This window comes from Oncorhynchus mykiss, chromosome 15, assembly GCF_013265735.2.
Source record: "Oncorhynchus mykiss isolate Arlee chromosome 15, USDA_OmykA_1.1, whole genome shotgun sequence".
NCBI classification, from domain to species: Eukaryota; Metazoa; Chordata; class Actinopteri; order Salmoniformes; family Salmonidae; genus Oncorhynchus; species Oncorhynchus mykiss.
The window spans coordinates 15,848,023-15,863,222 of record NC_048579.1 but is presented as its reverse complement, the minus strand read 5'-3'; the positions used below and the strand labels follow the sequence as shown (position 1 = coordinate 15,863,222).

The following is a 15,200-nucleotide window of genomic DNA, read 5'->3' as shown; positions in this document are numbered from 1 at the left end:
GCCTCGCTACTGTATACAGCCTGTCTTTTTACTGTTGTTTTATTTCTTTACTTACATATTGTTCACCTAATACCTTTTTTCCACTATTGGTTAGAGCCTGTAAGTAAGCATTTCACTGTAAGTTCTACACCTGTTGTATTTGGCACACGTGACAAATACACTTTAATTTGAAGTCTCAAATGACAACTGTACACTGCTGCGTTATTGTTGTAGAATGTAATAAATTATCACACGTTGATAATACAATATCCAATACATAGAATACTTAATCAAGTACTCATTCATGCTAAATCAGAGCAGAGATGTTATTCAATGCTCCCTCAAGGCCATATATGACATATTTCTTCAGTTTCAAGAGGTGACAACTAAATCCATAAAACAGTCTTATCTCCTTTCCACAGACATCATACTGTCATGTCATCCCCTACCTTGTCATCTTCGTCCTCGGATGCGTCTGAGAAGTTTTGAGATTTGTCCATCTGCAAGAATGCTCTGACATCAGGCCTATCAGATAGATAGAGAGGGGCAGAGTGGTCACACGTTAAGGGTCTAACTGAGACATACACAAAGCCACTGCTGTTAGAGAACCACTGCTTTTAGACTCCATGTTAAACATCACTGGGTCAGGAGCAGTGTTGGGGGTAACGTGTCACAAATGACTTTTATGAGTAACATGTTACTTTTGGGTAATATTATTAGTTACTTTGTCAACTAACGTGTGTTACTTTCAGAATCATCTCTCTACCGGGCGCATGTTTCCTTGACCCGATCTCGACTCGTTTCCTCATTTAGTTCTCCAGCGAGTGGAAAAAGGCTGAGAAATGTCACGACAGCTACATCCATAAAAATGTAGAAACCCACCCCAACCACTCCAGTACCCCTGCATATTGAATAAGGTACTTACATTCATGTTTCCATCAAAATAAGAACTTGTTCTTAACTGACTTGTCTATTTAAATAAAAAATAAAGTAAAAATGATCTATATTATTATCACTGCATTGTTGGGAAAGAGGACTCAAGGTAAGAATTATACTGTAAAGTTTTACGTCCTGTGCAAGTTGCGAATAAACTTTAAAACGTGAAATGTAGATTTTTGCCATCACATCTGTGATAGCAAGGCCCATAGAGGTCTCTCCCATCTAGTGGCAAGTGACCCTCTATACATCTCTACGGGTCTGTGTGGTCTAAAACCAGAACTGGCGGCTCGAGAGAAAGATTTCGAATGAAAAGATAAGAAATCTGTACAGATTTTTGGTTTACAGTATATGGCTAAATAAGCAGCCCGTATGATAGCACAGCACTTGTAGACTAGCACAGGAAAGCATCACCACAGATGAAAGGAGAAACTAGTGATCAAACCTGAGTTAGTCTACTTACTATCTTTGGTAGAGCACACGCAGATCTTGCTCCCTCTGACAGTCAAACAAACTGTGAGATTTCGATTTTTTTCCATGAAAGTAACAGAAAGTAATATAACATGTTACTTTCCACACAAAGCAATATTGTAAAGTAATATGTTACTTTTGCGAAATGTAACAAGTAATATTTACTTTTTCAAGGAACGAATCTCAACACTGTTCAGGAGATACCGCCATGATGCGACAGGGTTACATATGCTCCCTTCTGAGCTTATCATACCCAGATCCTAACCATAACCATTAGGGAGAACCGTAACCATTAGGGAGAACCGTAACCAATAGGGAGAACCGTAACCAATAGGGAGAACCGGAACCAATAGGGAGAACCGTAACCAATAGGGAGAACCGTAACCAATAGGGAGAACTGTAACCAAGAGGGGAGGAAACACAAAACTGACCTTAGATTCGTTTCTAGGGGTAACTTCCTACTTGTATAGGGGGCGTCACACTTGCATAAAGTGAGGCAGATTGATTTGGTTCATTTTCAATTTAATTCAATAACGTATTTAGCTAGCTGATCAGTTATACAATACTTACTGGATACTAAGCTGAGGATGTGAGACCAGTCTCTGAATGAACTCATGTAAACCTGTTCTTCTTTGCTTGATAAACTCTAAAAAAAAAAAAGAAATGGACAATTTCATAAATAGAATATTTGATATTGACCCGGTATCACAAATTAAAGACAACCTAGAGACACACGAGCAGATATGATAGAAAGTTTTTCTGGTGTAGTTTCATATCATCCGTAATCTAGTTTGTAATACCCAAATAAGCTAATTTGTTTACAATTTAAATAAAACAAAATAGTTGGCTGAAGGTCAGTGGAAAACAGAGTTCAGAGTACTGAATTCTGATCTACTGAATACATTTTTATAATAGAGTGCAGTTACAGGCAGTATACTGTACTTTTATCAGATTAATCAATACGGTACCTGGGTCAAAGTTGTCCCCAAATATTCTCTTAGCTGGGATTTTCAAGTTCAAAGATGGAAATTGTTTCCTCAACTGCATAAATAGAAAAGACAGACAAATCAGATTATAGAAAGTATATATAAAAATAGATGTCACAGGGACCAAAATGACTCTACTTTCATTTTCCCAATGAATTGCCTGATTTTCTAAATGTCAACTAAACATAAATCCCCACTCACAGCCTGAAAAATACTCCTTAAAACATCGGATAAGATTCTATTTTGATTAAAATCGAGTTTTGCCCAGTTTAGTCAGCAGATCTCTGATGAAAAGGTTCAGTAAGAAAGGAAGCCTGGAGTCTCACGACAACATGCATTTATCACACTATAACACTTTCACTTACTGTGTTGTAGAGCTTGTCAAACTCTGCGTATCGCCTGAAGACAAACCACTCATGTCTTCCTACGTTGACCATCACTTTGTAAACCTGGACAAATGTAGAGGAAAACACATTTTAGTATAGACCTAGACAAATGACACAGATGCCCTACTTTCTACAGATAATAAACGCTCTCTAATAACCATTCTGTATAATGTCTATACAAGATATACTGCAGTCTGTAATACTGCCTGCTGAACAGCCGTTGCCACAGCAACACTATTATACTATACTCATTACTCACAGTGTAGCGCTTCTTCTTGTCCCTCTGCTCGTTGTAGCAGGGGATGCTGACATTAGGGAAGCTGGACTGCTCCTCCATCCTGAGCTGGAGCAGTCAGAGTTCAGAGATTTGAGGCCAAAGCGTAGGTCAGAGGTCAAGCCTCTCAGCACCCTTCCACAGCGTCCGGTCCTGGACAGAGCTCACGTGGACAACTGAACCATCCTCATCCTGGTTGACTGCTGTGGACAAGAGATGAGAGATTAGATTATACACTGAACAAAAATACACTGCTCAAAAAAACTAAGGGAACACTAAAATAACACATCCTAGATCTGAATGAATGAAATATTCTTATTAAATACTTTTTTCTTTACATAGTTGAATGTGCTGACAACAAAATCAAACAAAAATTATCAATGGAAATCAAATTTATCAACCCATGGAGGTCTGGATTTGGAGTCACACTCAAAATTAAAGTGGAAAACCACACTACAGGCTGATCCAACTTTGATGTAATGTCCTTAAAACAAGTCAAAATGAGGTTCAGTGGTGTGTGTGGCCTCCACGTCCCTGTATTTTTATTTATCCGTTATTTTACCAGGTAAGTTGACTGAGAACACATTCTCATTTGCAGCAACGACCTGGGGAATAGTTACAGGGGAGAGGAGGGGGATGAATGAGCTAATTGTAAACTGGGGATTATTAGGTGACCGTGATGGTTTGAGGGCCAGATTGGGAATTTAGCCAGGACACCGGGGTTAAGACCCCTACTCTTACGATAAGTGCCATGGGATCTTTAATGACCTCAGAGAGTCAGGACACCCGTTTAACGTCCCATCCGAAAGACGGCACCCTACACAGGGCAGTGTCCCCAATCCCTGCCCTGGGGTATTGGGATATTTTTTTTTAGACCAGAGGAAAGAGTGCCTCCTACTGGCCCTCCAACACCACTTCCAGCAGCATCTGGTCTCCCATCCAGGACCAACCCTGCTTAGCTTCAGAAGCAAGCCAGCAGTGGTATGCAGGGTATGACCTCCCTACAACGCCTGGGCATGCTCCTGATGAGGTGGCGGATGGTCTCCTGAGGGATCTCCTCCCAGACCTGGACTAAAGCATACGCCAACTCCTGGACAGTCTGTGGTGCAACATGGCGTTGGTGGATGGAGCGAGACATGATGTCCCAGATGTGCTCAATTGGATTCAGGTCTGGGGAACAGGCGGGCCAGTCCATAGCATCAATGCCTTCCTCTTGCAGGAACTGCTGACACACTCCAGCCACATGAGGTCTAGCATTGTCTTGCATTAGGAGGAACCCAGGGCCAACCGCACCAGCATATGGTCTCACAAGGTGTCTGAGGATCTCATCTCGGTACCTAATGGCAGTCAGGATACCTCTGGTGAGCACATGGAGGGCTGTGCAGCCCCCCAAAGAAATGCCACCCCATGACTGACCCACCGCCAAACCGGTCATGCTGGAGGATGTTGCAGGCAGCAGAACGTTCTCCACGGCGTCTCCAGACTCTGTCACGTCTGTCACATGTGCTCAGTGTGAACCTGCTTTCATCTGTGAAGAGCACAGGGCGCCAGTGGCGAATTTGCCAATCTTGGTGTTCTCTGGCAAATGCCAAACGTCCTGCACAGTGTTGGGCTGTAAGCACAACCCCAACCTGTGGACGTCGGGCTCTCATACCACCCTCATGGAGTCTGTTTCTGACCGTTTGAGCAAACACATGCACATTTGTGGCCTGCTGGAAGTCATTTTGCAGGGCTCTGGCAGTGCTCCTCCTACCCCTCCTTGCACAAAGGCGGAGGTAGCGGTCCTGCTGCTGGGTTGTTGCCCTCCTACGGCCTCCTCCATGTCTCCTGAGTTACTGGCCTGTCTCCTGGTAGCGCCTCCATGCTCTGGACACTACGCTGACAGACACAGCAAACCTTCTTGCCACAGCTCGCATTGATGTGCCATCCTGGATGAGCTGCACTACCTGAGCCACTTGTGTGGGTTGTAGACTCCGTCTCATGCTACCACTAGAGTGAAAGCACCGCCAGCATTCAAAAGTGACCAAAACATCAGCCAGGAAGCATAGGAACTGAGAAGTCGTCTGTGGTCAACACCTGCAGAACCACTCCTTTATTGGGGGTGTCTTGCTAATTGCCTATAATTTCCACCTCCTGCCTATTCCATTTGCACAACAGCATGTGAAATGTATTGTCAATCAGTGTTGCTTCCTAAGTGGACAGTTTGATTTCACAGAAGTGTGATTGACTTGGAGTTACATTGTGTTGTTTAAGTGTTCCCTTTATTTTTTTGAGCAGTGTATATACAGTGCCTTGCGAAAGTATTCGGCCCCCTTGAACTTTGCGACTTTTTGCCACATTTCAGGCTTCAAACATAAAGATATACAACTGTATTTTTTTGTGAAGAATCAACAACAAGAGGGACACAATCATGAAGTGGAACGACATTTATTGGATATTTCAAACTTTTTTAACAAATCAAAAACTGAAAAATTGGGCGTGCAAAATTATTAGGCCCCCTTAAGTTAATACTTTGTAGCGCCACCTTTTGCTGCGATTACAGCTGTAAGTCGCTTGGGGTATGTCTCTATCAGTTTTGCACATCGAGAGACTGAAATTTTTTCCCATTCCTCCTTGCAAAACAGCTCGAGCTCAGTGAGGTTGGATGGAGAGCATTTGTGAACAGCAGTTTTCAGTTCTTTCCACAGATTCTCGATTGGATTCAGGTCTGGACTTTGACTTGGCCATTCTAACACCTGGATATGTTTATTTTTGAACCATTCCATTGTAGATTTTGCTTTATGTTTTTGATCATTGTCTTGTTGGAAGACAAATCTCCGTCCCAGTCTCAGGTCTTTTGCAGACTCCATCAGGTTTTCTTCCAGAAAGGTCCTGTATTTGGCTCCATCCATCTTCCCATCAATTTTAACCATCTTCCCTGTCCCTGCTGAAGAAAAGCAGGCCCAAACCATGATGCTGCCACCACCATGTTTGACAGTGAGGATGGTGTGTTCAGGGTGATGAGCTGTGTTGCTTTTACGCCAAACATAACGTTTTGCATTGTTGCCAAAAAGTTCAATTTTGGTTTCATCTGACCACATGTTTGGTGTGTCTCCCAGGTGGCTTGTGGCAAACTTTAAACGACACTTTTTATGGATATCTTTAAGAAATGGCTTTCTTCTTGCCACTCTTCCATAAAGGCCAGATTTGTGCAATATACGACTGATTGTTGTCCTATGGACAGAGTCTCCCACCTCAGCTGTAGATCTCTGCAGTTCATCCAGAGTGATCATGGGCCTCTTGGCTGCATCTCTGATCAGTCTTCTCCTTGTATGAGCTGAAAGTTTAGAGGGACGGCCAGGTCTTGGTAGATTTGCAGTGGTCTGATACTCCTTCCATTTCAATATTATCGCTTGCACAGTGCTCCTTGGGATGTTTAAAGCGTGGGAAATCTTTTTGTATCCAAATCCGGCTTTAAACCTCTTCACAACAGTATCTCGGACCTGCCTGGTGTGTTCCTTGTTCTTCATGATGCTCTCTGTGCTTTTAACGGACCTCTGAGACTATCACAGTGCAGGTGCATTTATACGGAGACTTGATTACATACAGGTGGATTGTATTTATCATCATTAGTCATTTAGGTCAACATTGGATCATTCAGAGATCCTCACTGAACTTCTGGAGAGAGTTTGCTGCACTGAAAGTAAAAGGGCTGAATAATTTTGCACGCCCAATTTTTCAGTTTTTGATTTGTTAAAGAAGTTTGGAATATCTAATAAATGTCGTTCCACTTCATGATTGTGTCCCACTTGTTGTTGATTCTTTACAAAAAAATACAGTTTTATATCTTTATGTTTGAAGCCTGAAATGTGGCAAAAGGTCGCAAAGTTCAAGGGGGCCGAATACTTACGCAAGGCACTGTATATGCAACATGCAAGAATTTCAAAGAGTTAACTGAGTTACAGTTAATTTAAGGAAATCAGTCAATTGAAATAAATGCATTAGGTGTATAGCCAAATTCTCTAAAACGATGTTGGCAGCGGCTTATGGTATAGAAATTAACATTCAATTATCTGGCAACAGCTCTGGTGGACATTCCTGCCGTCAGCATGCCAATTTCACACTCCTTTAAAACTTGAGATACCTGTGGCGTTGTGTGACAAAACTGCACAATTTAAAGTGGCCTTTTACTGCCCCCAGCACAAGGCGCACCTGTGCAATGATCACACTGTTTAATCATCTTCTTGATATGCCATACCTGTCAGGTGGATGGATTATCTTGGCAAAGGAGAAATGGTCACTAACAGGTATGTAAACACATTTGTACCCAAATGTTTTTTGGGTGCATGTGGAAAACTTCTGGGATATTTTATTTCAGCTCATGAAACATGGGACCAACACCTTACATGTTGCGTTTTATATTTTTGTTCAGTATAGAGGTACTATAGAGAAATGATACTGCACTCTATTCCATATGAGAGAATGAGCATACCTGCTCTATCATGTTACAGTTCTGCCTTCTGCCCTCATACATTGATCCTGCATGGAGCTGATTGCAGAGCACAGATTCTCAGCAGTTGTGGAGGGAGTTGTTGTTTGTAGCTACTAGGGTGACAGAGGAGAACCCACATTGTGGTCATTGAGCGTCAACAGTAGGTTACCTCATCCTGGAAAGACAGACTATTAGGCTACGCTCCTACACCCCCCCCTCGAGTCTCTCCATGCTTTCTGTCGCCTACACGCCCACTCTATCCTGTTTAGTTCTTTACCTCATACCTCACTATTATCCACCTCGTCTCATCCCCACATCACCTACTATCCACCTCGTCTCATCCCCACATCACCTACTATCCACCTCGTCTCATCCCCACATCACCTACTATCCACCTCGTCTCATCCCCACATCACCTACTATCCACCTCGTCTCATCCCCACATCACCTACTATCCACCTCGTCTCATCCCCACATCACCTACTATCCACCTCGTCTCATCCCCACATCACCTACTATCCACCTCTTCTCATCCCCACCTCTTCTCATCCCCACATCACCTACTATCCACCTCTTCTCATCCCCACATCACCTACTATCCACCTCGTCTCATCCCCACATCACCTACTATCCACCTCGTCTCATCCCCACATCACCTACTATCCACCTCGTCTCATCCCCACATCACCTACTATCCACCTCTTCTCATCCCCACATCACCTACTACCCACCTCTTCTCATCCCCACATCACCTACTATCCACCTCTTCTCATCCCCACATCACCTACTATCCATTCCCCATCCTCTCTTCAGCCCCTCTCTCCAAACAGATGCACTCAGAGCTGCATGACTTCACTCTCTTCTTCCCGCTCCTCCTCTTCTCACATACAGCTCTTCTTACATACCTCACTATTATCCACCTCGTCTCATCCCCACATCACCTACTATCCACCTCGTCTCATCCCCACATCACCTACTATCCACCTCGTCTCATCCCCACATCACCTACTATCCACCTCGTCTCATCCCCACATCACCTACTATCCACCTCGTCTCATCCCCACATCACCTACTATCCACCTCGTCTCATCCCCACATCACCTACTATCCACCTCGTCTCATCCCCACACCACCTACTATCCACCTCTTCTCATCCCCACCTCTTCTCATCCCCACATCACCTACTATCCACCTCTTCTCATCCCCACATCACCTACTATCCACCTCGTCTCATCCCCACATCACCTACTATCCACCTCGTCTCATCCCCACATCACCTACTATCCACCTCTTCTCATCCCCACATCACCTACTACCCACCTCTTCTCATCCCCACATCACCTACTATCCACCTCTTCTCATCCCCACATCACCTACTATCCATTCCCCATCCTCTCTTCAGCCCCTCTCTCCAAACAGATGCACTCAGAGCTGCATGACTTCACTCTCTTCTTCCCGCTCCTCCTCTTCTCACATACAGCTCACCCACACTCCTGCTCGCCCCCCCCCCCACACTCACACACTCCTGCTCGCGACCCCCCGCCCACACACACACACACACACTCCCGCTCGCACGCTGGGCCTGTGACATTCTCCCTGGCTCCTGTCACAGCATGGAGGACTGGAGGTATTTATAGATAACCTTCCGCTGGGTCTTTGAAGTTTGAAGCACACAGGCTAGGTAGAGACCTGTAGGAAGCTGCCCAGTGGGATCCCCAAGACAGGAAGAGGTGCCATTGTAGTGAACACTCTAGAGAGGTAGTAGTAGCCTATTATGAAATCACCTTGAAGACCTTATTGAGAAAAGAGAATTTCATCAGCCTCAATCAAAGCCTGTTGATGCCTTGAAACGATATGGAGAAATTACAAATGCCACCTCAATCAAATGTATTTTCTTCATGTTAAAATGTGTTAATGTTGATATGCTGCAAGGCTCAATATTAAATGTTCAATGTCTGCTTTTAAAAAATGTTACCCATCAACCAATAGGTGCCCTTCTTTGCGAGGCATTGGAAAACCTCCCTGGTCTTTGTGGTCGATTCCGTTTTTAGAAATTCACTGCTCGACATTACAGATAATTGTATGTGTGGGGTACAGAGATGAGGTAGTCATTCAAAAATCATGTTTAACACTTTTGCGGTCTATGCAACTTATTATGTGACTTGTTAAGCACAGTTTTACTCCTGAACTTATTTTGGCTTGCCATAACATTTCAGCTTTTTGGTTTTTTATTCATTTGTAAAAATGTCTTAACATCATTCCACTGACGTAAAAACTCAATTTAATAAATGTTAAATTCAGACCGTAACAACAAACTGAAAAGTCAAGGGGTGTGAATACTTTCTGAAGGCACTGCACACGGGATCAGAGACCAGCAGCCTTCCATTGTCAATACCAGTGATAATAATTCATGTTATTTTGGGAAGTGGTTCCTTGCATCATACAACACAATTTTCAGTCACCTTTTAGGCCAACAGTGTTACAGTGTTTTTTTTTGGGGGGGGGGGGGGGGGGGGGGGGGGACAAGTGACTTGAGCTTTCAGACAAGTAATAAAAACAAATCAGTCCTAAGAAAGTTCATGTCAAGCACTATGCTGGTTAATTGCTGATCGTGTTGTGTCTGTTTTCCTGTTAGAAACAAAGCTTTTTGTTTGGTGGCGTGACACTGTGACTTGTCCTTTGTTTCATAGTGAGGTCAGCTAGCATGTTAAGTAATTTCTTTCAGACCTTGCCATTCGGTGCTCTGTGTAGTTTACAACATGCTGGCTCTCTCTCACACAACAGCTCCCAGTTAACTGTGCAGTACTGAAAGTCTTGACAGAGAGATAATGCAACACTTCCCAGTTAACTGTGCTGTACTAAAAGTCTTGACAGAGAGATCTAATTCAACACTTCCCAGTTAACTGTGCTGTACTGAAAGTCTTGACAGAGAGATCTAATTCAACACTTCCCAGTTAACTGTGCTGTACTGAAAGTCTTGACAGAGAGATCTAATTCAACACTTCCCAGTAAACTGTGCTGTACTGATTGTCTTCACAGAGAGATAATTCAACACTTCCCAGTAAACTGTGCTGTACTGAATGTCTTCACAGAGAGATAATTAAACACTTCCCAGTAAACTGTGCTGTACTGAATGTCTTCACAGAGAGATAATTCAACACTTCCCAGTAAACTGTGCTGTACTGAATGTCTTCACAGAGAGATAATTCAACACTTCCAGTAAACTGTGCTGTACTGAATGTCTTCACATAGAGATAATTCAACTCACGTAGTAGTAAAGACGCATAAAGGGAGAAAGCCTCTTAAAATGCACAAGTGCAACTGAGAGACCTTCAGTTCCAGTCCCCCCCCCCCCCCCCCCCCCCCCCCGCACCCCCTCCCCTCCCACAGAGAGCAGAGCAGAGAGCCCATAGGCTTGACTGGGATATTCTAAATAAATATTCTCCCACTGGGCTTGTTTCAAAATCAAATCATGCAAGCATGGCAAAATGACTGAGCATCCCGAGGCAGAACCGCTTTTTAACATTCCAGAAATACTTTTGTTCAAATGAACCTAAGCTATAACATACTCCTTCATTTGGAATGCAGAACATAAAGTCCTGACCAATCCGCATCCTCAAACCAATATCACAAGAACAATCACATAAGGGGAAAGTAGAGGTTAAGTTCGTGTTCAGGGGTTTTAGGTCACTAAATAAATACATTTTCTGTTTAATGTCACATTCAACAAAACAAACACATTCACTGCTGATCGCCAGATGTTGCACGCCGCGTTACAACACTGGGCTTGAATTAACTTGTGCTGACAAGCTCAAATATGTTACTATCAAAAATAGCCCTCTTCCTGGTTTGTTCAAACACACACATCCTTGCCTGTGGAAAATCCTCTGAGGATGTTGAACAACCTGAATGGCATTATCATTAGTCTCAGCAGCCCGATGTGTCTTGTCAGCGGTCAGACCTAGAGGTCAGGAAACTCTGGATAAACAGCAGTGAAAGACCAGCCAGGAGAGCCATGTCAGCTGCTGTAGACATTGGGGGACATAGCCTGACTAAACAAGAGTGTCCTCTTTTCTGCTGGTATAAAAGAATGGAAATGCAGTACAAGGATGGCCATGGAAATAGGCATTTGACTTTACTGAGCCATTTCAATAGCTGTTTTTATGAATAGGACTATGTGTTGTTTAATTGGTGAGAGATCTATTTGTTATGCAACAGTATGGATTATTTCTAAAAGGGCCAACTACGCCATTGTTAGCCTGTGGGCTATAAATTCACACAGAGACACTCATCTACAATAGACAAACATCGTCCCAGGGAAGAATTGATAATGACAAAGCTTTCTCTAAAAAAAAGGAAGTGCGAGAAAGCATCTGGACTAATGCCTAACCAGCAGTCCAATACAGACGCCGCAAACCTTCACTGTTGATTAACAAACAACACTGGCTGTCCACAGCTAGCTGAGGAACTCCGTACTACTACTACTACTACTACTACTACTACTACTACACACTCACATAACTTCTCCTCTTAACTCTACTTCTCAGGCTTGGGAAGTATGGCTGTAAACAGCACCGCCGAGAACTAACAGAACAGAACTTGATGAGTGAAACTACAGTATTTGGACACTGGCGCATTTGGTCTGCAAATAGGCCTAACAGTTGAAAATGTAGAACTGACATTGGTGTATTGAGACTGGTGGATCTATCACACGGCAGTCATTTTAGGGTGTGTTTCCTGCCACCCCCTCATTCATGGTTATGTTTAACAAACCATACAACTCTGAACATTTTACAAACACACATTTACTGGAAAAACTGTGAACATGCAAAATTGTGTAACAGAATTTCAGTAAAATCTCCTTCAGGTTAAAACATTTTTTTCCCAAAAATGATATGTTCTGAATTAAGTTTCAACTATGTCTTCATAAAGAATGGGGTGTCAGCTATGGTGTGACACATTGACTTTGAAAACATCTCTTTGGGTTATTAAACAGTAAGTGAAGTGGATTTACACCCAGTAACAGAATTGCTGTAATTGAATTTCTTCCCTTGGGTCCCTGATCTGTACTACATGGAAATGCATAATTGTAGATATGAATATCATTCTTTTCATGGTGATGTATCCTAAATAGGTACACAAAAGGTACAAATATGCAATATTATCTGTTGCATATTTGGGTATTATTCTACACCCTAGGTAATTGTTTTAATGAGCTCTGCCCCCAAACAAGACCAAATTTGGTTGATCCAGACCGGACCAAATCTGAACCAATCATAGATGTCTATGTTTCACAATTTTGGACATCAAAGTACAAATACAGTAAGTACAGTACAGCACAGTAGAGTTCAGTACACTAGAGTGCAGTACAGTGTACTCAGCTCTAGTGTGCTCTGCTATGTGCTGAACTATACTCTACCTTTCTTAACTGTACTCTACTGTGCTGTGCTTTAATGTACTGTTAACCCAATTGTGGTTTGTGACCACTATGATTTCCCATTTCAGCCAATTGTATTTCAGAAACTCCGTTACCGATTTTTCGTAAATTCCGTTACCGAAACAAAAGGCATATAAGTTAAAAAATATATATACACAACTAATTAATAGGTTTTCCTTTACCTGTTACTTCTGTCAACTTTCATTACCCTCCCTCCTCATGAGGGAGAGACATTTGAAATTATCTTAAAGAGATTTGGGTTTTTGGTACTGGAATTTCAAGGTACAATGTTTCCCAAACTTGCAGAAGGCATAAAAATGTATCCAAAAATAAACGTACTGTAAGTGTTGATAGAAGTTGGCAGGGTTCTTTACTTCAACAGTATTGTCTTTTGATGTATTTATAATACATTTTAATACTTTGTTGGTAGATGTTTTCCATCTGTTTGACCAGATAGCAAAGCCTTTGCTTATTCCAAATGTGGAGGATGGAAAAAGGTTTTAAAAAATGTATACGCTTAACATTTAAAAAAAAAAAGACAACTTTCAATTGACATGCTCCTATGAACTTCACATGCTGGTGCTCATGGGTCCTTTTACATGGAAATGCCCAGATACAATACCCCCAGAAAACACCCTGGTTTTCTTGTTACACAATTGCATGGCTCTGCACCTACGCATTCCTGCTGTAGCCTAACAAGTGATTACATTGTAGCCTAGAGTTAATCTACGACTGTATAGAAATAAAGTCCCATAACAAGACTATAGTCTCAACATGGAACACTCATGTGAAATTACAAGTGGAAAAGTACACCGAGATGTCTTCACATTGACTAACTGGCCGTGGAAAGGAAGTTAAAGCAAACATGAGGATGTTCCATGAACAGACAGAGACATACGGGAAAGAACAGGATAAAATAGTTTCGTTTCTTAATGGAACAACTTTTGAGAGAGAGAGAGAGAGAGAGAGCGCTGGACGTTTTGTTTATGCTTTAAATTAGACAGTTCTAGTAGAAGAAAAAGTTACGTAATGACAATTTAACAGATTTATGTCTGTATATGGCTCACAGTTGGAAGGAAACGATAGGGGTTGTTGCAAAGATCCTGCACGACAACAGTACAGAAAAGTATAAGTGTGAATGTACCTTATTTTGTCGGGTTTTTAATCCAACTAACTCCAATGGCGTGTTGCGCTGAAGGCAAAGGAATGTGTCAGTAAAAAATGGAGCAAAATCCGGTGACTTTGACTCAATTATTTAGGAGGAAGATTCCAAGTCACAGCCTGTACTTTCTAATACCATTCTGAGCGTCTGTCAAGGGGTAGCTCGAAGCAGGAAACATCAAGACGGTTGTCCTGTAAGTTCCAATGAAATTAGTCACGGGACCACACACATAAAGAGGATGAAAACATTGAGGTGGAAACAGCAGCAAACAGTAACCCCTAGCGGTGGAACGTGGGCAGGGCCACAACCACGTTGTTCCATGTGAAATTAGTACCGCACGTCCCTCTGTGACATGAGATTTACAGCTCACTCACTGTACAGTATGTATGTAGAGCGTCATCTTTAATGTCCATTTGTCCGTCTGTTTGTTCATTCCCGGTAACTTTTGTTATATTGTATTCTTTATATTCTATTCTATTGTATTATATTCAGTTATGTTCTATTCTATTATTTGATAGCACTTGGACATCCTTTTGCTCTAACTATCTAGCAGGTGTCCCGTCCGCTCCTGAAACTGTCTCTACACGTTTGAAGGTACTGACATCATGACTGTGACTGAAGGTTGACCTCTTCATGGAGGCTTTGTGAGGGAAGAGAACGGTCCTGCAGGCTGCAGCTGTAGCTTGAGGTCTGCATCAAAGTGCTCAAGGAAAGTGGACGTCTGCCAAGGAACTATACAGGGTCCTGACCTCCTCTTCAGGAAATATTGACTCATCTAACAGATATTTCCTACTACCGGTAATAGTGGATACATCTAGCCTACTCATCATCACTTTATGAATGAATGTTCATGATGATAAATACCACACTTCTTTCCATGTAAGTACAGTGATACTGGCTGGCTGACACAAGTATTCCCATGGGCACAATGGTGGCCCTTCTATGTAGGCCTATCGGTGGAAATCTATGGAGATTGGGCTCAACCAAGGTAGGCATTTGTATTGTAATACATTTGTTTTGGAAAGAGATCAAGAAATTGGTATATCCACTAATTGTTTTAAACTACACTATCGTTCAAAAGTTTGGGGTCACTTAGAA

General features: G+C 42.4%; 1 protein-coding gene across 3 annotated transcripts in view; it reads right to left on the bottom strand.

Annotated features, from left to right (window-relative positions):
* LOC110489691 (serine/threonine-protein kinase Sgk3) overlaps positions 1 to 14,323 on the bottom strand; it is a 36,467-nt gene extending 22,144 nt beyond the window's left edge. For 2 of the 3 annotated variants that reach the window (XM_036943867.1, XM_036943869.1), the window contains exons 1-6: positions 14,085 to 14,323; positions 3,018 to 3,235; positions 2,738 to 2,821; positions 2,355 to 2,427; positions 1,957 to 2,032; positions 429 to 504 (exon numbers count right to left, since the gene is read on the bottom strand). In XM_036943867.1, coding sequence (XP_036799762.1) covers positions 429 to 504; positions 1,957 to 2,032; positions 2,355 to 2,427; positions 2,738 to 2,821; positions 3,018 to 3,095 — 387 coding nt within the window. In that variant the 5' untranslated portion in view covers positions 3,096 to 3,235; positions 14,085 to 14,323. The remainder of the gene's footprint in view (positions 1 to 428; positions 505 to 1,956; positions 2,033 to 2,354; positions 2,428 to 2,737; positions 2,822 to 3,017; positions 3,236 to 14,084) is intronic. The other variant, XM_036943868.1, reaches the window with a different exon arrangement.
* Positions 14,324 to 15,200: the final 877 nt, after the last annotated feature.